General features: G+C 53.7%; 1 protein-coding gene across 1 annotated transcript in view; it reads left to right on the top strand.

The window, feature by feature from the left end:
• Positions 1–25,283, top strand: part of HERC2 (HECT and RLD domain containing E3 ubiquitin protein ligase 2) — a 188,325-nt gene that overhangs the window by 103,621 nt on the left and 59,421 nt on the right. Inside the window, exons 36-55 of the mRNA XM_037053813.1 lie at positions 704–891; positions 1,897–2,089; positions 3,472–3,654; positions 5,261–5,442; positions 6,272–6,419; positions 6,496–6,692; positions 6,924–7,154; positions 8,234–8,372; positions 9,589–9,732; positions 12,074–12,216; positions 14,626–14,893; positions 15,031–15,167; positions 15,929–16,027; positions 17,710–17,878; positions 17,972–18,097; positions 19,547–19,655; positions 19,771–19,910; positions 22,563–22,753; positions 23,586–23,691; positions 23,779–23,870. Coding sequence (XP_036909708.1) covers positions 704–891; positions 1,897–2,089; positions 3,472–3,654; positions 5,261–5,442; positions 6,272–6,419; positions 6,496–6,692; positions 6,924–7,154; positions 8,234–8,372; positions 9,589–9,732; positions 12,074–12,216; positions 14,626–14,893; positions 15,031–15,167; positions 15,929–16,027; positions 17,710–17,878; positions 17,972–18,097; positions 19,547–19,655; positions 19,771–19,910; positions 22,563–22,753; positions 23,586–23,691; positions 23,779–23,870 — 3,185 coding nt within the window. The remainder of the gene's footprint in view (positions 1–703; positions 892–1,896; positions 2,090–3,471; positions 3,655–5,260; positions 5,443–6,271; positions 6,420–6,495; positions 6,693–6,923; positions 7,155–8,233; positions 8,373–9,588; positions 9,733–12,073; positions 12,217–14,625; positions 14,894–15,030; positions 15,168–15,928; positions 16,028–17,709; positions 17,879–17,971; positions 18,098–19,546; positions 19,656–19,770; positions 19,911–22,562; positions 22,754–23,585; positions 23,692–23,778; positions 23,871–25,283) is intronic.

The raw sequence follows: 25,283 nt of genomic DNA, 5'->3' as shown, positions 1-25,283 counted from the left end.
CAGTCACACTCAGAACCACGATTCGTTCAATGAGAGGACATGGGGCGAACTCAGCCGAGGGAAAGGGCACTGGGTGGGGTCTGGGGGACACCAGGCACCTGTCCCAGCGGGGCCCCACAGGATGAGTGAGCTGGGACAGCATATGGGAGGTGTTGGCTGCCCAGACACTCTGCAGGGCCAGGTGCCCAGGGCGTCCATAGGGCTGGTCACCTTGGCACCTGGACGGACCCCGGCTCCAGACCCCAGAGGGGGCAGGACTCAGCTGAGACCACGTTGTTAGTGCCAGCAGTTCAGCACAGCAAGGCCTCCTGTCACTCAGGGAGCGGGGTGGGGGGCACCCTCCCAAAGGCCAGGCTCCCGGAGGCTGGCCCAGGGTCCACCGAGCCCGCGGGACTCTGAGGCTGGCAGCCTCGGGGCAGCCGTGTGTGCTCTTCTCTCCAGAGAAGAAATCTAACGATTTCTCATCGTTAGACATTTAGGTGGTTATCTTTTGTTTTTTCTAATAAAAATGTGATGAGCCTTTTTCTGACTTAATTATTTTGCCTTTATATCTTTTGTATCTTCTGATACATTGATGAAAAGTAGCCTATACGCTGTAGGTTCTTTAACATTGTTATTTTCTTCAGTGCTTATTAATTTCGAGACTTTGTGGAGATGAGGAAATTGTGAGTTCTTACGGCTGCTATTTTTGATGTGCGGACAGGCCCTAGTTGTGACAACGTTGAAGAAGACATGAGCGCGTCTGCCCGAGGCGCTTCGGCGACTGTCCTGGAAGAGACGAGGAAGGAGACGGCGCCGGCGCAGCTCCCGGTCTCCGGGCCGGAGCTGGCCGCCATGATGAAGATCGGCACCCGCGTCATGCGGGGCGTGGACTGGAAGTGGGGCGATCAGGTACTCAGGGCTGACTGGGACGCGGCAGCGCCCTGACTTGCTCTCTCTCAGTGGGTGGAGTTTGGAGCAAATACCCTCCTGAACTAGGGACATGTGTGGTCCAGGTGACGCAGTGTTTGCTTCCTGATGGCAGGTGCATAGAGTCAAAACAAGAGAGTAACAGCCTCCTGTGTCGGGGCACCCCACGTAGGTTGGGCCTGTGGGGAGTGGTGGCTGTTTTCTGGGAATTTCCTGGTGGGGCCTCAGATTGAGGTGCAGCCAGAACAGGGACAGCAGGAGGAGCAGGCAAGTGGGACCGTTGTCTCGGTTGGCGTGTCCTGGGTGTTCTTGGTGGGACCCCCCTATTGCCACCTCTGTGTACCCGGGTGAGTGCCCTCTCGGTGCCCCAGCCCAGCAGTCTCAGGAGGTGGTCGCTGTTCTGTTTCTCCCTGTAGCACATGGTGCCCGAGGTCTCCCAGGTGGGAGATCGGGGGGCTGATGGCTGTGTCATAACCGCTGTCATGGCCAAGGCCAGTGCTCTCCTTCCTACGCTGTGGGAGCATCCGTGTCACAGCCAGGCTTTCTCAGCCCCACCTGGAAGTGGGGCCTGGGTTGCACCAGAAATCTGTGTATCCTGGAGCGGAAAGGTAGCTTCTGCTAGAAACAGCTTTCACTCAGAAATGAGAGACAGGGCAGGGGGAACCGAACAGTGCGAGGAGACACAGGTGCTTGTTCCAGGTTTCCAGGCCACAAAGCCCCGTGAGGGACTGAGGGGCTGAGGAGCCAGGTACCAGGATGGCCGGCAGCCTTGTCTCTGTAGGGGCCCAGGGAGGAAGTGATCTGAGATGACGTGTCTCCCCCGCACCCCGCCAGGAAAGGAGTGTGAGGCCGGCGTGTGGTGCCGCTCAGTGCACGTGTTGCAGACACGGGGCCTGTGCACAGTGACTCGGCTGCTCTCCCAGGCCCTGTCTGCGGGACAGGAAAGGCGCACACCCACGTAGCTGATCTTTGTTCTGGTGTCTGCAGGACGGGCCTCCCCCTGGCCTGGGCCGTGTGATTGGTGAGCTGGGGGAGGACGGCTGGATCAGGGTCCAGTGGGACACGGGCAGCACCAACTCCTACAGGATGGGGAAAGAAGGCAAGTACGACCTCAAGCTGGCGGAGCTGCCGGCCTCCACTCAGGCCTCGGCAGAGGACTCGGACACAGAGGACGATTCAGGTGGGTGCCTGGGGGCTGTTGGGTCCAGGGCAGCCCAGCCCTGCCCCGCATGCCCAGTTCCTGTGGCTAGCCCGTTTATCTGGGCAAGGGCACACGGTCAGGACCCAGCTGCGGATGGTGCTCTGTGGCTTTGGCCTTGCTCCCAGAGTGTAGGTCAAGTGAACCCCAGGTGGCTGTGACACAGGGGCACAGCTGGCTCTGGGCACTGGGGACTGTACTGGACAGGCCTCTATTGCTCCCTCAGAGAGAGTGTGGTGGGGAGGCGGGGCCTGGTGGGAGGCAGGACCTATGGGGAGGCGGGGCCTGGCCCTGCTTGGAATCCAGTCAGAACCTGGGCTTGGTCTGCCTCTTCCTTTCACCTGTCCTCCAAGGTCCTTCACTCAGAATGCTGCTCGTTAATACTAATGGCCTTGAGACATGAAGAGGTGAGAATTTGGAGTGACCCAGAAAGTTAAGCCTATCTAAGGAAGTCCATGGGTTTCAGAGGAGTACTTCCTGGCATTTTTCTAGACGTGCCCAAAAGACCCTGGGATGCATGAATGAAGCGTCCCATAGCTGGTCTTGGTGGGATGGTCCAGGTGACTGGCCCTGATTTGTGGGGCTCAGGTACCACATGAGCAGCGTGGTCAGGCTTCTGAAGCGACTTCTCCGGTGAGGAGAGGGAAGCTAAGAGGCTGAGCGCAGCAGAGCAGGGGCGGCGCGGCAGTGGGGAAGGCCGGGCTCGGCGAGTGTACCTGTGGGCAGTGAGCCTGTCGGGTGTAAAAAGGTGACGCCTGCTCTGTGGGATCTCAGCAGTGGCGCCTGTGCAGCCGTGTGGGCCTGCCTTGCGGGTCAGCACGGGTCTGCTGTCACTGCTTCTGCCTGCACAGTGTCTAGGCCAGCTGCTCCTCCTCCCCTCAACTCTCTTCCCCAGGGGTTCATCTGGGGAAGTGGGAGCCTGCATGGGCTTGGCTAAGAGACAGAAAGGGGGCCTGGCTGCCATGTGCCCCCTTGTCTGAAAGTCAAGGGCCTGGACAGGAGGGCCTGTGATACCCCGTCCTTGGAGACTTTGTCTTCGTGCGGGGCATGGCCAGTTGGTGAGCAGCCAACTTTGACCTTTGTTAAGACCCTCAGGGAGTGGGTCCTAGGAATCCTCTCGGTGCTTCTGACTTGTGTGCTGCGATTGTTTTTAAAATTTAAGAAACTTGTTTTCTTTGAGGATGGTGAGCACATAGATGGTTAAGGTGGGCATTTAGCACACCTGGAATTGCACCTTTGTTGTAAAGAGCTACTTCCCTTTCCACAGTAAAAAAAGAAGGATCTGATGTTAAGTCCCTTAAATTACACTCAGGGACGCCTGCCGGTTCTACTTGGAAGTAGAGGGTCTGGTTTTTTTTTTTCAGAAGGTGAGCAAACTGATGGGAACATGCACCCCACGGCCATGCTGCTGACCAGCACCGTGAACTTGCTGCAGACTCTGTGTCTCTCCGCGGGCGTCCACGCCGATGTCATGCAGAGCGAGGCCACCAAGACTCTGTGCGGGCTGCTGCGGACGCTGGTGGAGAGCGGGACGGCGGACAAGACCTGTACGCGGCAGGGTCTGCGGGCGCACTGAGTCAGGGAGGGGCAGCGGTTGTGTTGTGCGTGTGTGTGCATGCACACATGAGCATGCTAGGGCACCATTACAGTCACCACACATTCGGCAGCCGGTCCAGTCTGCTTGGGCTGCCACACTAAAGCACTGCGAACAGGTGGCTGACACAGCGCAAAGGTGCTGCCTCCTGTCCTGGGGGCTGCAAGTCCGAGATACAGTGTCACCCAGCTGGGCCGGTTCCCTCCGGGGCCGTCAGGGCCTCTGTCCCAGGCCCCCACCCTCCCTGCAGTGGTTTGCCCATCCTCTCGGACGTCCCTCCCGCGTATGTGTCTGGGCGCATCTTCGAGGGGCGTTCTCTTCAGGGGGCGTCTGTCTCCACGCTGCCCCTTTCATAAGGACCCCAGGTCCCTCGGATCAGGGCCCTCTCCTCCATGTGACCTCATCGTAACTTAATGGACTACAGTTTCTGTGACTATTTCTGAGGGAGACCACATTCTGAGAGACACGGACGCCACCCCATGTCTCTGTGTGCCCTTTTCTGTCTCTTAGAAGGACTTTGGTGCATTTAGGGTCACCCTCATCCAGGACCTTCATTACAGCTGCATGGAGTTTGTTTCCAAATAGGGTCTCGTGCTGAGGTCCTGGGTGAACATGGATTTGGGGGGGATCCAGTTAAGCCCCCTGCAGTGTTTGAGTGTGTGAGGGCTTGGGGAGAATCAGTTCGGAAGTGGGGAGTGAGTGTGTGTGTACAGACATGTGTTTGAGTGCATGTATGAGTATATACATGTGAGTGCTTGTGAACATGCATGAGTTTGGAGTGAATGAGAGACTGCGTGTGAGAGTGAGTGAGATGGCATGCAAGCATGGGCGTGTGAAATGAGAATGTGTCTGCAACTGGGTGTGTTTGAGTGTTGATGAGTGTGTGTGCTTGTGGGGTGCAAGTAGACGTGTGAAGGTTGGTGCATATGTGAGTGTTTGTGCATGAGAGTGGGTGCCTTTGACAGTGCAGGAATGAGACTGTGCCCCCTTAAGCGTGCAGAGCAGGAGGGTGAGGCCCTGGGGGCGGGGCCCTGGGGGGGCGTGGCTCAGGCCCAGACGCAGACGGAGGCGGCGCAGACCGCGGCGCAGACCGGTAGAGTCTCATCGGGGTTCAGCCGAATCAAGCTCTTCTGTTAGCACAGACTTCTTACGTTGGGTTGGCCATTCAGGGTGCAGATCAAGTAGGAACTTAATCCTACTTAATATCTCCCATCGTTATGGGAGATATTTAAAACACTGAACGTTAAAAAAGATGTAACAGGCACTCCCACAAATCATGCTATTGCATTGTGAATCGTTTTTCTACGACCTGGAAATGGGACATATAGTTCCTAACTGCTGTGAGTTATTACATGTCCCTTAAAGGTTTCAGAAATCTAAGGTGTTCCCTGACAAACCCAGAAGTCTTCCCCCGCTTTTCTGTCTCACTTTGAATGCGTGAACTTGCCATGCGTTTGCCAGGCAGCTTATTCATTGAAAGGAGTAGCAGGTGAACTGGACATCGAGGTCGGGCGGGGTGGCCCTTGGGAGTGTGTGTCAGCAAGCTCTGTCGCCCACAGCGTCCCCAAGCAGGCTGGTGAGCCGGGAGCAGCACCGCGGCTGGTGCTCGCTGGGCTTCGTGCGCAGCATCGCGCTCACTCCGCACATGTGTGCCGCGCTCAGCTCCCCGCCGTGGATCGCCCTGCTCATGCGCGTCGTCGAGGGACACGCGCCCTTCACAGCTGCCTCGCTGCAGCGCCAGGTAACATGCAGCACCAGGTAATGTGCCGCCCGAGTCGTCCCCCTGGGCGCCACTTCGGGGACTGTGGGGACCGCTCGGAAGAGTGGCGTGAAGAGCCAACTCTGGCGGTTCTCAAAATCAGGTGGCTGGGTTCAGCTGTGAGTGCAGAAAAGAACTTGAACCCGCACAAAGCAGATGTTTAAAAACTTGGAGATGTAATCGGGTTTATTAAGTGATTCAGAGATGGTCAGCATCCCACCTAGCAGCTAGGAGGGAACTCTCCAATGCTGGTTTTGCGAAGCAAGGGGCCTAGGTCCTCTACGGGCTTTTCTGTGAGGGGTGAAATCTCATCTGCTTCCCAGGAGTTGTAGAATGAAGGTTTTGAAAATCAAACTAAGAGGAATTTTTTAAAAAGATTTTATTTAGTTACTTTTAGAGAGAGAGGAAGGGAAGGATTAAGAAAGGGAATGAAACAGCAACGTGTGGTTGCCTCTTGCGCCCCCTATTGGGGACCTGGCCTGTAACCCAGGCATGTGCCCTAACTGGGAGTTGAACTGGTGACCCTTTGGTTTGCAGGCCCCTGTTCAGTCCACTGAGCTATACCAGCCAGGGCTATTTTTTAATGGAATAAGTACGTGCATCTATAACGTGGCTCATTTTTTTAACCCCTGATCATCTATGCCATCAATTGACTTGGGTGCAATTTGGCTGTCAAATAATGAACATCATAATTCTCACATGATTAATTCTATTATAGGAACAGAAAAGAAAGAGAAAATAAAATTCTTGTGTCCTCACGTGTCATACGCTGGTTTTCCTTGACGCCGGCCGTTTCTACTCTCCCATGCAGATCTTAGCCCTGCATCTCCTACAAGCGGTGCTGCCGTCGTGGGACAAGGCCGAACGGGCGAAGGACATGAAGGGCCTGGTGGAGAAGCTCTTCGGGTTCCTGGGCAGCTTGCTCACCACCTGCTCCTCAGACGTCCCGTTTCTCAGAGGTGGGCCGCTCACCTCTCTCGAGTCCTGGCCGGCGGTGTGAGTGGGCACCGCCTAGCTCCCTGTCTGTTTCTGCAGAGTCCACCCTGCGGAGGCGGAGGGCCCGGCCCCAGGCCTCGCTGACCGCCACCCACAGCAGCACCCTGGCGGAGGAGGCGGTGGCCCTGCTGCGCACGCTGCACTCGCTGGGCCAGTGGAGCGGCCTCATCAACAAGTACATCAACTCGCAGCTGCAGCCCGTCGCCCGCAGCTGTGGTGCCAAGCCGGCCGACGGGGTGGGTTGTTCACGTCCACTCGCTGGCCTCTGCAGAATGTTACTTTAACTTACAGATTATCTTTTTAAATGCTGCCTATTTTCTCCAGAGATACATTTTAAAGTATGTGTTACTGGCAATAATTATTGAAGACATGAGTATAAAAGTGAATCTGGCCTGCCTGTAAACGGTAGGACATGGGCAGCTCCCCAGCTTCCGACCGTCCTCACCTGCGCTGTCTGTCCACCCCAGGCCCTGCTGGAGGACTGCCCCCTGGACTCTGAGGGCCCGGAGGTCGGCGGCCTCATGGCTGTCCTGGCTGTCATCGGGGGCATTGACAGCCGCCTGCGACTGGGGGGCCAGGTCACGCACGAGGAGTTTGGGGAAGGCACCGTGACGCGCATCACCCCGAAGGGCAGGATCACCGTGCAGTTTTCCGACATGCGGGCGTGCCGTGTCTGCCCGCTGAGCCAGCTGAAGCCGGTAAGTGACCTGTGCTCGGTTCCTGGGTGGTCAGGCAAAGGGATTTCCTACCAGAACTGGGCTCTCACATCAGTGCCGGGCTGGTGGTGGGGCATGACTGCTCTCTGGAGGCTTTCCAGCTGCGGGGAAGCTGCCTGCCTCCTCCCTGGTTTGCGCTGTATGCCCGGGATGAGTAGGGCCTGGCTCACAGGGTTATGAAGATGAGTAGTTCATGCCTCGTTTTAGCCTCAAGAGATGGGAGGGGGCATCAGCAACTTAGCAGGCATTGTAAGCCTCTATGTTATTATAAAATGGCAGTTGAAGTTTATTTTTTGTTGAGTAGTTCAACTTTTTAAAAAGCCTAAAAACGGTTCCTTTAAAACAATGTAGAGCCCGGGCTGGTGTATCTCAGTGGATTGAGCGCTGGCCTGTGAACCAAAGGGTAGTCGGTTCAATTCCCAGTCAGGGCACATACCTGGGTTGCAGGCCGGGTCCCCAGTGAGGGGCACATGAGAGGCAACCACACATTGATGCTTCTCTCCCTCTCTCCTTTGCTTCCCCTCTCTCTAAAAATAAATAAAATCTTTTTTAAAAAGTTAAAAAAAATTTTTAAATTAAAAAAATAATTGGTGTAGAAAATGTTTTTTGATTGTTTTGTGTGACATGGCTTCTGTAGCAGCGACTGTCATCTTAAATCTGAAATACGGATGCCCAGGAAAGGGAGGGGTTTATGTTATTCTTAATAACTTAAGTTGTATTCTAACTCTGTTTCTATAAAACACTTTTTGATGCTTTTGGAAATACATATATGTTGTAGTGTACTGTAAGTATATAGAAAATGCCTAAGTAGATAATAATTACCACTCTGATGTAATTACTGTTGACAAGTTGATGAAGAAAAACCTTAATTTAGGTCATATTTATTATCCATGTAAGCATCTTTCCTTTAGCATCATGTTTTAAAATGATTGTTCTCAGACGTCAGCAGACTCTAGCTGTGTGAGGTCTCTCAGAATGAAGCTTGTGGTTCTGAGAAGTTCCAGAACATTCTATCTGTGCTTGTCAGGGGCCACACAGTGATGGTTTTGCTCTCTCCCCAGCTGCCCGCTGTGGCGTTCAGCATCACCAACCTGCCCTTCACGGAGCCCATGCTCTCTGTCTGGGCTCAGCTGGTGAACCTTGCTGGAAGCAAATTGGAAAAGCACAAAATAAAGAAGTCACCCAAACAGGGATTTTTAGGTTAGTGTGTGGCCATTGTCAGGACTCAGACGCACTGATGCTGTGAGCAAAGGTGGTTGCGGGACCTTGGGCACCTTGAGAGGGACTGGGCGCTAGCAGTGGCCTGCCCCGCGTGGTCTGAGCGAGCATTTGGGGAGGAGTCTGTTCCCGCTCCCCGTGTATCCTCGGGGACCTTGGCTCTAGGACCTGCCTTGCTTCACACCTGTGGACGGTGGGTTAGGGCTGCCCGTGCTTCCTGTCTGGTCTCTGGCCTCTCCATTTTCTGCACCTTGCTCCTGCATGCTCTCTGGGCCTTCTTCTTCCAGACCATTCTCTGCCTGTCGGGAGTCCTTGTTGTGGTACTCCTAACTCCAGCTCCCCCTGCCCTGTCTTCTCAAGTTCCCGCACACATTTGCCCCATCATTGTCATCGCTGCTGTGGCGCTGGCGGTGGTGACTTCCTTTTACTCTGAACCTCCAGTTCTCTCCGCTTGGCTGGAGGGTGCATGCGTTTGACCGGCAGCCCGTGCAGAGTTCAGCTCCCCCTGCCCCTTAGCCCGTCACAGTGAACAAGCCTGTCTGCCCGGGAGTCAAGCTGGGTGCCCGAAGGCCACCTGTGCTTCTTCCATCCCCTGCCTCCCCTGTCCCCATGCTGCCTCTGGGGACTCTGGCCCATCTAGCTGGAGAACACTGCTGTGATAGCTGCGCTTAGCTCCTTGTGTCTGCTGCGTCCCTGGGCACTTCCTCTGCCTGGGCCCTGGTGGTGGGTGGGCACCACTCTCTTCTCTGGTTAGACAGAGGCGGGTCTGGGGAGGGTGGCCATCCTGATGAGGAGGCAGCAGTGGGCAGGGAGTGTCAGCCGGGTTGGCCAGGCGGTGCCCTGGCTGAAAGGTTGAAGTCTTTTGTTTGTGACATAGGTATCTGGGTAAAATTATAGCCGTTTGGGAAACACTTGACTGTACTGAGAGTAGCTAACAGAGTTCTATGTTAAACCGTTAATTTAATCCTCAGAGCCACCAAGGTAGTCGAGTGGGGAGCAAGGAAGGGGAAGACCAGAGGCAAGGGAGCTTGCGGGAGTCCCCAGTCTCAGCGCTGGGCAGATGAGGCCTCCATTCCTGACAGCCTGTGGCCCAGTCAGCCGGTTCCCACGCGGTGGGCGTCGTGTACGCGGCCTCGCTGCCGCAGGGAGCAGAGCCCGTGCAGGGCGCAGGTTCCCGCTGAGGCCTGTTCGCCCACAGGACAGGTGGACCTGGACCTGCTGAGGAGCCAGCAGCTGAAGCTGTACATCCTGAAGGCGGGCCGTGCGCTGCTGTCCCACCAGGACCAGCTGCGGCAGATCCTGTCCCAGCCCGCCGTGCAGGAGGCTGTGGCCACGCAGACAGGTACATTGGCGAGGAGGGCGGGCACTCCACAGCAGGGAGCTAGAGGTGGCTCCTCAGTGTATGAGAAAGGTGGGCCACCTAGCCAGGAGTTGCTGCGCTGTGACCGGTGAGGTCACTGCCTTAGAGGACAAAGGCTAGGACTGAGGCGGGGAGGAGGGAGATGCAGCTCCTGCCGTGACCTGAATTGTGGCACCAGCGGCAGGATGGCAGCGCAGGGGGTGTGCCAGAAACGCAGACTCTCGGGCCGCACCCCCACCTCGGGAGCAAGAGCCTGCCCTACAACAAGGCTCCGAGTTGATTTGAGGCCCAGAGTGTGGCCTGGACTCCTTACTTCCGGGGCTGACGCGGTGTTGCCGTCTGGTGGGTGTTGGAGGAAACGCGTGCACACACCTGTGTTCTGTCCACTTACCTGTTTCTGTGTGTCCAATGACCGCAAGTCACCTGTGGGAATGTGCCACATGTCGAGGCCTGAAGACACGTGTACAGACGCACCTTGTGGCTGCTTGGGCGGCCGTGGTCTGTCTTGAATCCAGAGACAACTGTGTGCTCGTCGCCCGGGGGTGGGTCCACACAGCGGAATATTCGACACCGCTGTTCACAGTGGTGAAATGCGCGCGCGCGGCGCACACACACACACACACACACACACACGTTGCCATGGGAACACAAACAGAGAAGCACGTTGTGGGGTGTCCCTGTTTGTGGTTAGGCCGTGACACCGACAAGGGAACTTCAGCTGACTTTTTTAAAAAGTTTTCAAAGTTACTTTTGTTTTCTACAATGAGCTTTTTGAGTGAAAAAAAAAGCCATGAGATATTTAATAAGCATCTGTGGAAAGAGAGTGCTGAGTATTATGTGCACGAGATAGTTCTTGTGTGTGCCCCTGCCTCTCTGCAGTCAGGGTGGGAGGGGACTCGAGCCGGCTCTGCCCGAGGCCAGAGCTCGGAGACGTGTGTGCACGGACGTCCTGGGGACACCAGCGGCCCAGGTCTGGGGCGGGCCTTGAAGACTGTGGCAGACCCTGAGGCGGGGACCAGGGATCTCCGCTTGGCGAGGGGCCGGGAGGAATTCGGGTTGTGGGTGACTGTGGGTAAAGCTGGGGACGCCCGCGATGTCCTGTGGCGGGAATCGGGTGAGACACGGGCCCACTCGGAAAGCCGAGGCAGGCCCCACGGGAGAGGGCTGATGCTGAGGGTGCGCAGTTGGCCGGTGAGACATCGGGGTGTTCGTGACAAGGGGGTTGAGAGGCGGGGGGATCGCTTCTCTGCCTGGTGAGGAGGTGTCTCCTGGGGGGGGCGTGGGAGGTGGGAGAGGTTCCGGGGGCATGGAAGGTGTGGTCTTTTAGATGAGAAACTTCTGGAAAAGCAGTGAGAGTCAAAGGTGGCTGCCATTTCAGGCTCATTACAGGGAGACCCGGGAGGAGCGCCTGTAAGAAAGTGGGGAAGTCCCGTGGAGTGTGGGGGTGGGTGCTGGGAGTTCATTTTAACATGCTGAGTGGGAGGTAAGGCTGCCCGGGGAGCAGGGACCTGGAAGGTGGCCCCACATGGTGGGAGGTCAGGACACAGAGCCCTGGGGGTCCAGTTGGCTGCCATGTGGTCCTCAATGTGGTGGCACTGAGTCAGGTCACCATTCCATGCTTGGGTAGCACAGGCCCTGGACGGAGCTGTCGAGGGCACAGCCTGAGGAAGTGCCCGGGCCATCTGGTTTGATCATGTGGCATGGAGACATACATATGTTGTCTCTGGCCACTGTCCCTCTTCAGTGGCAAACCGCATGGCTGGTAACTGTGAACCGTTTACTCTCTGGCCCTTGAAGAGAAAGACTTCCAATTAGAGGATTAGTTGAAGTTGTCACCAAACCAAAACCAGGTGCTGCGCACGGCTGGGTGGGTTCCACGCAGTGCATGTTGGGGCTGGTGCAGACGGGCGTTAGCCGCCTCTCGGAGCTGCTCAGTGAGTGGCAGACGGTGCCTGACCGTGCTGGGAACGATGGCTGGCTGGGCGAGCCAGGGCCAGAAGCACGCACACAGGTGTCCCTGGATGGGCGGCTGAGCAGTGAGTGTGCAGAGAGAGAGAGAGACAGACAGACACACGCTCGGGGGGAAGGGCTGGGGCCAGGGGTTGGGGGGGGGGACTTTCGCTGGCTCTAAGGATACAGGTGCCCTGATAAAGGACTGAGCCGAAAAAGCAGGGGCTAGGGGGGGACTCTTCAAAGGCTAGTTTGGGCCATCTAGGCCTTGGAGGTTTGGCTCATCCAGTGCGTGACGGGATAGAAGTCCTATCCACTCAGCATGCTCAGTGCATCATCTTTAATGCCACACACGTTTTGTTTCCCAACCCAGATGATGGTGCAGCTGCGTCCCCTGACCTGGGGGACATGTCTCCCGAAGGGCCACAGCCCCCGATGATCCTCCTGCAGCAGCTGCTGGCCTCGGCCACCCAGCCGTCCCCGGTGAAGGCTGTATTTGACAAGCAGGAGCTCGAGGTACTGCAGCGTCGGTGGTGGCTGGGCCCCCGCACCACGCTGGGTGAACATTGGCTTTTTCCCTACATGTGAATGTTCTCGCTCGTTGGTTCTTTTTTTTCCCTTTTCTCTTTTGGGTGTCTGTGTCTCGTGTGGCCCCAGGGAGGGCTCTGCCCCCGAGGAGCTCAGGGGGCTCCCTCCCTGATTTGTCATGAATTTTAAATGATGTGTCACGTTGGTTTTTAGTCGTAGCACATCATCACACTAGTTAGAAAGTGGAGGGGTTGGAGTTCAGCCTCGCTGTGCATTGTTTGAAAAGAAGATTGCCAGGCTCGACATGGGTTAATGCTTCAATATTCACAGAGGGATCTTTTTCCAGGAAATATTGCTCGGAAAGGAGCTCCTTTGACCTGTGAGGGTTGCACTGGCTTGTTTGTCCTCTCAGTCCAAAGCCTTTCTTGGACACACTCTGTTACTGCCAGGTTCTGGGCCCTCACCCCTCGCCCTGCCTACCCCCGCACTTCCCACCGCTTGAGGGCCGGGGCTAGGGGCGTATGTCCCCAGAGGAGGTGACATGTGACTGGGTCTGAGGGTGGCAGCCATCATGGCCTGAGATGTGGAGAATGAGATACTTTTAAAAACCCTTCTTGCTGCTTAATTCATGACCAATTCTTGGTAAAATAACAGACAGAAGAGCTCAGGCGCTCGGTCTGGCCGGCAGAAAGCACCTGGTGGAAACCCTCAGAGGGCAGGGCCCTGTGGGGAGCTGGGGTCCAGAGGGAAGGGCCACCGCCTCTGGCAGCCAATGGGGAAGCTGGCGGCGGTCCCCAGTGCATGTTGGCACTCAGCGGGCAAAGGCCAGAAATGGTGGCTATGGGGGTTTGGTGACCTGGCCAGCCACTGGTTAGGTCTGCAAAGCTCGAAATGACAGCAGTGGCCTCAGCGTGGCCGTGTCTCCAGGCAGCCGCAGAGACAGAAGAGGACGCTGGGCATTGAGGCAGGAGGGTGCTGGGCAGAGCGTGCCCCGAGTCACACCGGGGTCCCCAGTGGGGAGAAGAGAGGCGGAGAGGAAACCAGGGTGAGGCGCTGTCCTCTGGGGACCAGGAAGGGCTGTTGTCTCGGAGAGCACGTTCCGTGTTTGTCTCCCACGGGTCTTGTTCCATGTGGCAGGTCGTGTCCCCTCAGCCTGCGGTCTGTGCGCTGTTTCCCCATGGTTCTCACAGAGACGTGCCTGCGTGTGCATGTTCTCCCCCCGCCCCCCCCCCCCCCACCCCCGCTCGTGCTCAAGTGCCCCACCTCCCTGGCTTGGTTTCCACCCCTGCCCCTCCCAGTTCGGAAACTGCTGACTGTGACGTTCTTTCCTGTCCAGCATCCCCTGTTCTTGTCCACGTCTGTCACCGCACAGCTGCCAGACGTGCGGCCCGGTTCTGTGAGGTCGCTCCTCATGGTGCGTCAGCTTCCCCAGTTGTGTGGATCTCTCGTGCTCTGCACTTGGAGGCAGGCAGGCTTCTGGTGGTGGGGTTGAATTTCTTTGTTGCTAATCCTGACGTCTGGGCTGCCTGTCAGTCTGCTCTTGGTGGTCTTTTCTCTTGGTTACACTCCATCCCAGTTTGGCCTTCTCCTGTACTTGGCGGTTTTTATAGCGTCCTGGGCGTGTCAGGTGTTGCGTTGTAGTGGCTCTGGGTTCTGTCAGCGCTGGGCACGGGACTCCGGAGTTTATCTCGTGGACCGTTTGGTACTTGGCAGCCCTGGGTTTCTTCCCAGCCTGTCTCCCATGCTCAGTTTGATAAAACAGTACTGCGAGGGCACCTGCAGCTGAGGCCAGGTTGCAGGTGGGTGGTGGGGTCAGGGTCGGGGTCGGGGTAGAGGGTGTTGTGTGTGCCAGAGGAGGGGACGGAGCTGCCCTGCATGGTCCCAGCAGCTTGTTTCTTGTGTGATTTCCTCCCTGTTCTTCCTACCTCACCTGCAGAGTGGTGCTTCCCCCTCTGCATGGCTGAGAGCAAATTTGGGGGCACACAAGTCCATTGTCATCTCTGGCTCGTTGTCTGGAGGGAGAGGGTGGTAGGTGGTAGGTGCTGCTTTGTCCCGGGGAAAGGGGCCCCCTCTCCCTGCCCTGGGCCGCCCCCCTGCCTTCATGCCCTCAGCTTGCATCCTGCCCAGCGCTCAGGGCTGCTGCTTTGACCTTTTCTTTAGAGCACGTTGAGCACTGGTTAAATTCCCAGGCTCTGTGTGTGCCAGGTGGGAGTTAATAGGCCATCGTGTTTTCCCTCAGCATTGAACTACGAAAGCCGTCTGTGTCGGGTTTTACCACCCTTTTAAATGCGCACACCCGTCTGGGCTTTCTGCACATCACGATAGCAGGCTGCAGTCGCCACTTCCTTAGTCCGGCTGAGGTTGCCTGGCATCACAGCACTGCTGTCCTCTGTGCAGGCGGCCGCACTGGCCGTGTGTCAGTGTCTGGCCGTGGAGTGCACTCACCCGTCCAGCCCGGCGTCGGAGGATGGCAGCCCCAGCGAGGCCACCACGCCCGTGCCCACGCAGCATCTGCGCCCCCTCCGAGCCAAGAAGTGCAAGCAGTCGCCGGTTCCCGCGCCACCCACTGTGCGTCAGCTCATGGAGATGGGGTTCCCCAGAAGGAACATCGAGTTCGCGCTCAAGTCGCTCACGGGCGCCTCTGGGAATGCCGCTGGTTTGCCAGGTACGCGCCCTCCTCGTGGGTGCCACGTGGCACCCCTTGAGTGCCTGCAGGTCCAGCTGGTGGTGCTGATGTCTGGGGGCCTTGGGCAGGTGGGTGCCATGGGGCCACTGTGGGTGTGCTGTGCGTGCTCACTGCAGGTGTGGAGGCCCTGGTGGGCTGGCTGCTGGACCATGCTGACGTGCAGGTCACGGATCTCTCGGACGCAGACACCGGGTCTGAGGACTGTTCCGACGAGGAGGTGATGGAGGACTTCGACGACATGGCCTACGCTATGGTCAGTGCTTCCGTGCGCTGCCCCCGCGCTTGTGCCTGTGCCCACCTGTCCTCTGTGCTGGGCACCTCCGGGCCACTCCAGAGGGCTCTCCGCAGTCCTGCTGGGCTTGCAGGGGCACAGACCCTCGTTCCAACATCTGATGGTGTTGGGTAGGCATTAGAAACACTAAGAAATCATGCTTTATATGACACCTTGACTTCTGATCTGAGTAAATTCTTGTATGGGATTCATTGGCAAATGCCTCAGCAATTTTCTGTACTTTCAGTTTCTGAGACTCTTTCTGCTTACTGTACTGTTGCCATTAATCTGATTTAAATGAAGAATTTTAGCTTCATTTAGCAGGCCTCAAAGAACCAAAAGGTCACCAGTTTGATTCCCAGTGAGGACACAGGCCTGGGTTTCGGGCCAGGTCCCCAGTGGCGGGCGCACAACAGGCAGCCACACATTGATGCTTCTCTCCCTCTCTTTCTTCTTCCCTTCCCCCACTCTCTAGAAATAAAATCTTTTAAAAATGATGTCTAAATTAAGAATTTTAGCTGTTCAAATATATTTAGAATGAGCTGTTTCATCTTCTCAAGGTAAACCTTATCCATGAATAAACCTTTCCCTGCTCCAAAAAAAAGAAAGAAAAAAATTTATAGGGAAAAATATGGTAAGTATTTCATACTTTATATCTTGATATTGTAGATTTCACACACTTCTGTCTTTCTAAGTAGGTTTATCTGGTTCCCCATTCTAAAAAAAGATTTCATCCTCTGCAGTCGACTGGTGCTGTGGTAACTGAGAGCCAGACTTACAAAAAGCGAGCGGACTTCCTGAGTAATGATGACTATGCCGTGTACGTGAGGGAGAACATTCAGGTGAGTCGTTGTCTGAGGCGGGAGCCTGGCTCGGCCTCTCCGTCAGCCAGCGTTCCGGCCTCTCGGAGGCCAGAGAGTAAGGAGCCGAGAGTAAGGGTTCGGGACAGGGACAGAGCCAGACAGCAAGCAGTGGCTGGGCCACAGCGATGCGGCCACCTTCTTGGGTGGCCCCTATGGGACGCTTTTTCAAATCCGTGTTTGCTTGTGTGTGTTGTTCTCATTGGCTTCTAACTTACAAAATCTAGTTGTGCTTTTCATGTAGTCAGTCCTTTATTCACTTAAGTCCTTCCTTGTGTTACTTCTTTTGTTAGGTCACTCCATAGAAAGCCCCCAAATCGTCTTATTTCTCCTGTAGACATGTCAGTATGTATCGCGAATAGAGAAAGGATTTTTAAATGTTTTTTACTTTTTTTACATTTATTTTATTTATTTTTTATTTTGTGTTTTTTTAATTTTATTTATTTTTAGTGAGAGGAGAAGGGAGGGTGAAAGAGAGGGAAACACCAATGTGTGGTTGCCTCTCGTGTGCCCTCTACTAGGGAACTGGCCTGCAACCCAGGCATGTGCCCTGACTGGGAATCGAACCAGTGACCCTTTGGTTCGAAGCCCGTGCTCAATCCACTGAGCTATACCAGCCAGGGCGGATTTTATTTTTGACATGATATTACTGTTACCAAAATAAATGGTAACTCCTTAATATCATCTTGTATCCAGTGCTTGCTCAGATATTCCAGGTGTCCTCAAGAATACCTTTTTGGGGGACCTTAAAAAATTCAGCTACGATCTAGCTCATACGCCTCACATTAGGGGAGTGTGTCTCTGAAGTGTCTTGTAACACAGGCCAGTTTCCCTGCCTATTTTTTTCATGTCATTTATCTGTGGCTGAAGCTGTGCCGGCCTACTTCCTCCTTCCTCTACGTGTTGTACGTGTGGAGTGGTGGCTGTGGGGTCTGGACCCAGGCCTCTTAGGCACCGAGGCGCCTCGTGGACCAGCCCGCAGTGTCGCTGGGCTAGGTTGCATCAGCCGGCTCTTTCAGCCTTGTCTGTTCAGAACGTCTCCCTTTGTTGTTCCTCTTAGTGCTCCCATAGCCGTCAGCACCCTCGCCTGGACCGTCATGGTGGGTTACAGGGTATGATTTTCTAACTGTCGTCCCTTCCCAGTTGTTAGCTGGAGGTCTCTCTTCTTTGAAGAAAACTTTTCTATCAACTCTGGTTAGTTTTTATAATACAGTTTGTATACGAAAGGCAGGAGAAATGCTTTGTTTTGTGTTGTTTTTGGCTTCATCGGTTTTCTGAATGGCAGATCGCTGCCCTGGTCCTTATGAGGGTGACCGGAACCTTGTTAAGCTCCATCCCTGTGAGGACTTCATTGGCTCCTCTGGGTTTGCTGTGTTTCAGTCACTGCTCCCCTCGATCAGGTTGTTCTCTGGAGTGAGCATGTGCATCTGAGGGTGCTCCCTTGCTTTCTGGCACCGGTGGGTCTGGCCCCTCCGGTGCATTTCCGGCCTCAGACAGGGAGCCCGTGGCTCTCCAAAGAGCCCTGGTGCCGCTTGTACAGAAGGGGCTTGAGCGTGCCCTCTGTGCAGGCGGAAGCCCCCCTCAGGAGTCACACTGCCACTCACAGAGGTTCCTTCATCCGCACTGTGGGCTGAGCTGCATCTTGTACTTGATTTCAATTTGAGGTGGGAATGATGGTGCGGTGCTGCCGGACGTACGAGGAGGTGTGCGAAGGAGACATGGGCAAAGTGATCAAGCTGGACAGGGACGGGCTGCACGACCTCAACGTGCAGTGTGACTGGCAGCACAAGGGTGGCACGTACTGGGTCCGCTACATCCACGTGGAGCTGGCAGGTGAGCCCGCCGTGTGTGCCCGTGGCCTTCTCTGCGTGACAGGCTGCCCGGGAGGGAGGCTAATGGCGGTGCCTTTGTCGTTGGCCTCCGCAGGCTACCCCCCGCCAAGCTTTCCCTCCCACATCAAGATCGGTGACAAGGTGCACGTCAAAGCCTCGGTGACCACCCCGAAGTACAAGTGGGGATCCGTGACGCATCAGAGCGTGGGCGTCGTGAAAGGTAACCTCTCTGTGCGACAGGACTCCCAGTTCTCAACTGATGGGAACTTTTTTTTTTTTTTTACTCAAGGGCAGAAAAGCAAGTGTGAAGAAAGCCTCATGATAAATAAAGTGTTCTTTGGCTGGTCAGTGCCTCCGACATGGGAGCACACCTGTGGTTAAGTCAGGGACACTAATGCATTGCATCTCAGGAGGATGTGCACCCTGGAAACCGGGGCGTCACAAAGGGCTAATGGGGTGTGTGCTGGGTATTTGGGGGAGGTTTCGAGGAAGTGGGTTAATTCTAAGAAGGGGTATCTTAATGAACGTTTTGGAAGAATGGATCCAGGAAGAAGTTAGGATTGGCACGAGGAGGCCGTTGTTTGTTCCAGCCGGAGCGCCTGGCTGTTTGGGTTTGGACTGACCAAATCAGAGCAGACGTGCCTGGGGGCGGTTTTGGCTTCCCCATCAGTCCCAGGGCGCCTGGTCCGATGGCGCTGTGCGTGTGCTCCGCCCAGTGGCCTGCATGCGAGCCAGCTCTCTCTGTCTGGGACCACTTTTCTCTTTTCCTCAATGCTTTATAAAAATTCAGGACTAAACGTAGTGGAAATGCGCAAACGATGAGAGTTAGGAACCTGGAAACCCAAACTTCTCCTCCCTTCATATTTGACGTGGCGTGGAGCGGTTAGGTCAGACAAGTAGCATGCATTCAAAGGTGCAGGATTAACCGTCGCTTGGGAAGGAATTACACATGTGTTCACTGTAAGTTCATCTTTAAACTCACGCAGTGTCTTAGAGACCCCACCTTCTTCCGTTTTGTTCAAGCCTCGTGGAAAAGTTCCTCCTGTCACACAGCTGCGGTTGGGAATGGCAGTGGAGGCGGGGGGCCTGCCCCGGGGAGGGTCGTTTCTCAGCTTCACAGGAACAAGTGGCGTATTGAACATTTCACTTGGGCTTCACTTTTTTCTTATGAGATTATTAAAAGCTTTACAAATCAAACCAAAGGTAGATTATAAAAATAAGAACTTGGCTTAGAGGTAACTAACTGATTGGAGCAGCATGGTGCTCTCATCGGAGGGCAAGAGATGTTTTTCCATCATTAACGTGATTGGCATTCCGGAGGTACTGAATGGTGATTAACATGGTGTGATACAAACCAGCCCACCTTGCTGTGGAAAATTTGAAACATCCAAAAGTAGAGCATAGAGTCAAATGAGCCTCCAGGTACCGACGGCCGGGCCTCCACAGTTGTCATTTCTGGCCCAAGTCTCCCCCTGCTCCCCAACACCCCGTGACCCCTCCCTCCTGAGTTTGAAGCTAATCCCTGAGGTCAGGGACTAGCATCCCTGTGAGTCTCTCTAAGACGGAAACATTCCTGTGACACGCAGGTCACATGGTGAGGTAGAGTTTAAGTTGTATTTTATGTTCTTATTGGTGACAAAGGTGTCTTAGGCAGTCTGCTCTGTCCCAGCTTTCAGTGCCAATGGGAAGGATGTCATCGTTGACTTCCCTCAGCAGTCCCACTGGACAGGGCTCTTGTCCGAGATGGAGCTGGTGCCCAGCATCCACCCCGGGGTCACGTGAGTCTTTATTTGTCTGTTGCTGCGTTTGCTTGGGCGGAGTGGCTTTCTGTGGAATGAAATTTGGTAAGTGACTCCTCTTTTTCTTAGCATCTCACAGCTGTTCTCCACACAGGTGTGATGGCTGTCAGATGTTCCCCATCAACGGGCCCAGGTTCAAGTGCAGGAACTGTGATGACTTCGATTTCTGTGAAACGTGTTTCAAGACCAGAAAACACAACACCAGGCATACGTTTGGCAGAATAAATGAACCAGGTATGGTAGAATGGTTGTGTTCTTGATGAGATTGTTACTGTGACAGCGAGGTGGTGGCTTTGCTCTCTGAAGTTCACGTTCATGCAGCGAGCCCTGCCTAGAGTGCCCCATGAAGCAGGGAAGAGGGTCCTCCCTGCTGGATGAGTGGCTTTTTTTCAATGAGGGGCCATGGAAACTGCTTGCTTATCTCTCCATAAAGAACATTAAGAAGACCTCAAGTACCTAATAATGTGGTTTATTGCATGGGTGTTGACTTGGATAGTCGGAGAGCAAGTGTTTTTCGGTGTATGTCTTTATATGTATTTTTTTATTGTGGCAGAATTTTTACAACATAGGCTTTGCCATTTTAATTATTTTTCAGGGTACAATTCAGGGACCGGTACACCACAGTCTATTTCCAAAATGTTTTCATCATTCCAGACAGAAACTGTAGCCATGGAGCAAAAAGGCCCCTCATCTCCTCTCCCAGCCCGTGGCAATTTCTAATCTGCTTTCCATCTCTGATTTTGGTACCTCTAGGTATTGCCTAAGTCAGGGGTGGCAAACTTATTTTCCCCGGGGGGCCCACAGCAGCCTCGCTGTTGCCTTCAAAGGGCTGCATGTCACTTTCGGACTGCATACGTGTGACTACTCCTGAACAGTTAAGCGAGAGCTCGGCGCTGCTGCCAGGTAGAAACAAGGTCCTGGGCCAGATAAAACAAGGTGGAGGGCTGGATTCAGCTCACAGGACTTGTGTTTGCCACCTGTGTCCTAGGTGAAACTGCCCTGCATCTGTCTCTTTGTGACTGGCTTATTTCACTTCGCGTTCTGTTTCCAGGGCTCATGCCCATTGCAGCACGTGTCAGAAATCCATTTCTTTTTGATATTTATGTAACATTTCATCGTGTGTATATGCTGTGTTTTGTTCATCATGTACGTTTTCATGGCCACTGGGTTAGTCCCACCTTGTTGCAGTTGGGGATGATATGTGTACATTCTGTGCCAATCCCTGGGCGTCCCTGCTTTCAGCACCAGTTAAGGAGCTGCCAAAGGCTGTCCCGGCGCTGCATCAGTTTCTATTGCCACCACTGTGGAGGGGCTTCCTGTTCCCCGACAGCCTCAACAACATTTATTTTTCTTTTTTTTTCAATTAGAGCCATTCTAATTGGTGATTTTGATTTGAGGTTTTCTTTTTAAAAAAATATATTTTATTTATTTATTTTTAGAGAGAGGGGAAGGGAGGGAGAAAGAGAGGGAGAGAAACATAACGTTGGGTGAAGTAAGAGGTTCAGTGGTAATTGGGTGCATGGGTGCGTTGCAAACGGATCCCCGCAGTCGGACTAGTGAGTTAACACCAATCTTACCACACCTGTGCTAGACTGTCTCTCTCTCCTGTAAGCCTTTCACCTTCCTATTTACATTCTCTAAACTTTCACTCCTCAATTCTTTATTCTAGATATTTTTTACTCATTGCCTTTTCATATGAGTCTCGTCTGCTAGTAAACCTGTTCAGTGAGTTCTTCATTTGGTTACTGGAGCATTTCTCATCTTTCTGTTGTTGTTTTTTTTTTAACATAGTTTCTGATTCTCTGCTGAAATATTCAGTAGAGAATATTTATATTTTTTGAACATTTGAAAGTGGAGTTGTCTTAAAATCTGCATCTTGCGACTCTAATATCTGGAGCGCCTCTGGCTCTGTTTTGTCCTCTCTTCTTTCTGGTGGTTTTCAGGCATGGTCATCAGTGTCCTCACATCCCATTGCGTACTGGACATTATATGAAAAATGATTTCTTGAGTCAGTTTGAGGCCTAAGCGATCTCTCCAGCGATCGGGGGGAGGGTCGACCTTTCTGGGAACTTTCTAGTAACTGGGAGAGATAACTCTCTAGGCTTGTGTCGGTCCCATTGCATTCAGCACTGTGATTTCACGTGGAGCCGTAATTATTAAAAACTGTCAGACAGCCCTGTGTGTCTGCCTGCCCTCTTGGGCTTCTTCTTGCTGGAAGTGTGGGTTTCCTGTGGTCATCCCCTCCTCTGGAGGTGGGCTCTGGTCTCCAGTTCCTGGCCTCCCCCCAGACCCCTCCCCCCACGCCGAGCCTGTCTAGAGTACCTGGGGGCTCTCCTTAGGAAGTGCCACAGGCCCCAGGGAAAGTAGCCTCTGATCGCCAGCGCAGTGCCCCGGGTCCCTCCTCCCACCTCAGCCTTCCTCGGACCCTCAGGTCCTGCTCCCATTACCCTCCGCCACCTCAGTCACTGACGCTTTCGAGATTCATCCGCCTTTCAGTGTTCGTCCACCCCTCACAGCCTTCCTCAGTGGGAGGAGGAAACCCTTTGCACATCTGCTTGTGCTTTGCATTATAAAGGCGTCTTTAATGGGAGTGCTCCCCGTGAGCACTGGCACTGGACTCCTCCCCAGCCCCGGATTGCCCCCCGGGGGGTTTGCCACTGGGTGCTGCCGGCAGGGTCACGTGGCACTGACCACAGCGGTGTGTGAGCTTCAACTCCTGGCGGCCAGAGGTTGTCTTGCCTGGGTTTTCTGGACGCCATTTCATTAGCTCCTTTCAGTTTGCGAGCTTCAGCATGGCCGTGAAGGAAGCAGCTCAGCGTCGTGCGTCTCAGTCGTTGACGGTCCCGCCCTCCTGGATTAACAACACTGTTTGGTCACCATGCACAGGACAGTCGGCCATATTCTGCGGCCGGTCCGGGAGGCAGCTGAAGCGGTGTCACAGCTGTCCGCCCGGAACGCTGCTGGACAGCTGGTCCCGCATGGTGAAGTCCCTCACTGTGTCGTCCTCGGTGAACCAGGCCTCCCGGCTCATCGACGGCAGCGAGCCCTGCTGGCAGTCGTCTGGCTCGCAGGGGAAGGTAGTGTGTGCACGCCCGGCCCTCCACTCTCCCTCACCTGTCACCCCTTTACCCTGCCCCTCACCTGTGGCCCTTCACCTCTCAGCTGCAGGTGAACACTGGAAACCTGCTCGGTTGTGCTGTGATGGCACCTGTTGGTACTTGTTTTGTACTTTGGCTCATTAATTACTTTAGCTGCACTGTTCAGTTTTTATTGTCAGATTTTAAATAATACAGGTGACAGGTGGTATCTCTATCCCATTAATAGACGGCAGAATAGGGTTCTGTCTTTACTCCCCATCATGAGCTATCTGGTCAGATTCCGCTGTGGTTGGAAACGTCTCTCACACGTCCTATCTGACCTTTGGAATGTTAGTGGATTTGCACCTACATGTGGGTCACATACTCTGGACATACAGTCAGACACGGGGTGAGGGGCTTTCTCTCCACCATGTGGACCCTCCCCCATGCCTGCTGTTTGATGGCTGTGCAGGGTCCGCCCTGGGTCCTGATAAGCAGGTGAGGAAGCGGAGTGCTGTTGCCTCTGTGGTCGCAGAGGCAGTTCCGTCTGCCATGCCATGTGATAGATTGTGATAGATTCTCAGGCTTGATTCTGTTTTTTAAAGTTTTTTAGAGAGAGGAGGAGGGAGAGAAACATCAATGTGTGGTTGCCTCTCGTGTGCCCCCTACCGGGGATCTGGCCCACAACCCAGGCATGTGCCCTGACTGGGAATTGAACCCGAGACCCTTCGGTTCTCCAGGGCAGCACTCAACCCAGAGCCACACTATCCAGGGCTTCAGTGATATTATTTTAGCAGCTGAAATGTACTAACTGAGAATTATTTTCTTTAAGCACTGGATCCGTTTGGAGATTTTCCCAGATGTTCTTGTTCACCGACTGAAAATGACCGTCGACCCGGCGGACAGCAGCTACATGCCTTCCCTGGTCGTGGTGTCAGGTAGTGCGTTCGTTAGGTCAGAGACCCTTGTCTGTCATACAACAAAACCTGCCGGTCTGATCCCCTCTCCGCCCCCTTCCCTTCCAGGTGGTAATTCCCTGAATAACCTAATTGAGCTAAAGACAATCAATATCAACTCTACTGACACCACAGTGCCCCTTCTGAGTGACTGCACGGAGGTAAGTGGGTGCGGTGGTGCCCCATGGTGATAGTTTGCAGATGAGGACTAGGAGACCTTTTTGACCTTTTCCATGGGGATATTGAACCCATCCCCCACCTCTGAATTGTATTTATTTTAGACTTTGGCATGTACACCACTGCGTATTAGGTCAGCTTGAAAGGGAAGCAGATAACTTACACCCTCCCTCTGGTGAGAAGTGGCCACAGGGCGCCTGGCCGAGTTTCGAGGAGGCAGGTGGTCCGTTCTGTGCACTGGCTGCAGTCTTGTCCTTGACCATGTCTGTCCATGTGCGATAGTTTTCTGGGACCATGCGCCACGTCGCAGCTGCTTTTTGTTTGCACACCCCCTGGCCTAAAGTGCTGGGCTTGTCGTGAGGTGCTGAGCTCTGCATTGGTTTTGATGGGTGAGGAGGTGATTTTCCAAATGCGTCCAAGTGTATGTTCTCTCTTGAAAACTCCATCTGAGATGCTCAATGAGGGTCCTTTTAAACAGTGCCCTGTATCACAGACCGGTGAGATCACCTCTCACATCTTTCCACACGGTGTCAGCATCATGGTGATAAACATACATAAAGTAATACAAATTAAGATGGTTTTTTTATACTGCCAATATCGTTGTCTGGTGAGGACACTACTTGCTAAAATGATACTGAGTAAAGATATAAAAGAATTGACTTTCATTTATCTAATATTCAGTGAATTTATTTTTAAATGGGTAAATGAAGTTTAGCAATCATTATTATTTTTTTAAAGATTTTATTTATTTATTTTTAGACACAGGGGAAGGGAGGTGGACAGAGAGGGAGAGAAACAATAATGTGTGGTTGCCTCTTGCATGCCTCCTACTGGAGACCTGGCCTGCAACCCAGGCATGTGCCCTCACTGGGAATTGAACCTGCGACCCTTTGGTTCTCAGGCCAGAGCTCAGTCCACTGAGCCACACCAGCCAGGGTTACCATTCATTATTATTTTTACTTTTGGCCTATGCAAATAAAGACAGACAAGGTGTATTAACATAAAAAGCTGATCCATGCCATAGGTTAATTTGTTTGGGTGAGAGGTTGGTGTCTTGCATATGGAGTCGGTGGGATATGCCAGTTCCTTTCCTGAGGCTCAGATTTCATGGTCCAGCCTTATGTTACCTGGAGGCTTATTGTTTTTGTTTATTTTGTTTTAGTCTTCAGCAAATAGAATTGGGGGGCACCAGTCATTCCTGAATGTCGTTGAACCATATTGTGACATACTGTTTGATTAATTAATGCCAGTGGTGTTAATAAATGAGTGCACTGGCAAATTATTAAAATGAAAGATAATACTGAGTTTGTCTAGAAAAGGATACTGAATTTCATTTTATTAACGGTAGGTAACTAAACACTACATGTCTAATGTATTAATTATAGTCCTGAATATTT

This window comes from Sturnira hondurensis, unplaced genomic scaffold (assembly GCF_014824575.4).
Source record: "Sturnira hondurensis isolate 20B ecotype Veracruz unplaced genomic scaffold, ASM1482457v3 Scaffold0007865, whole genome shotgun sequence".
In the NCBI taxonomy this organism is placed as follows: domain Eukaryota; kingdom Metazoa; phylum Chordata; class Mammalia; order Chiroptera; family Phyllostomidae; genus Sturnira; species Sturnira hondurensis.
The sequence above is the reverse complement of the archived record's forward strand: the minus strand, read 5'-3'. Positions and strand labels throughout refer to the sequence as shown.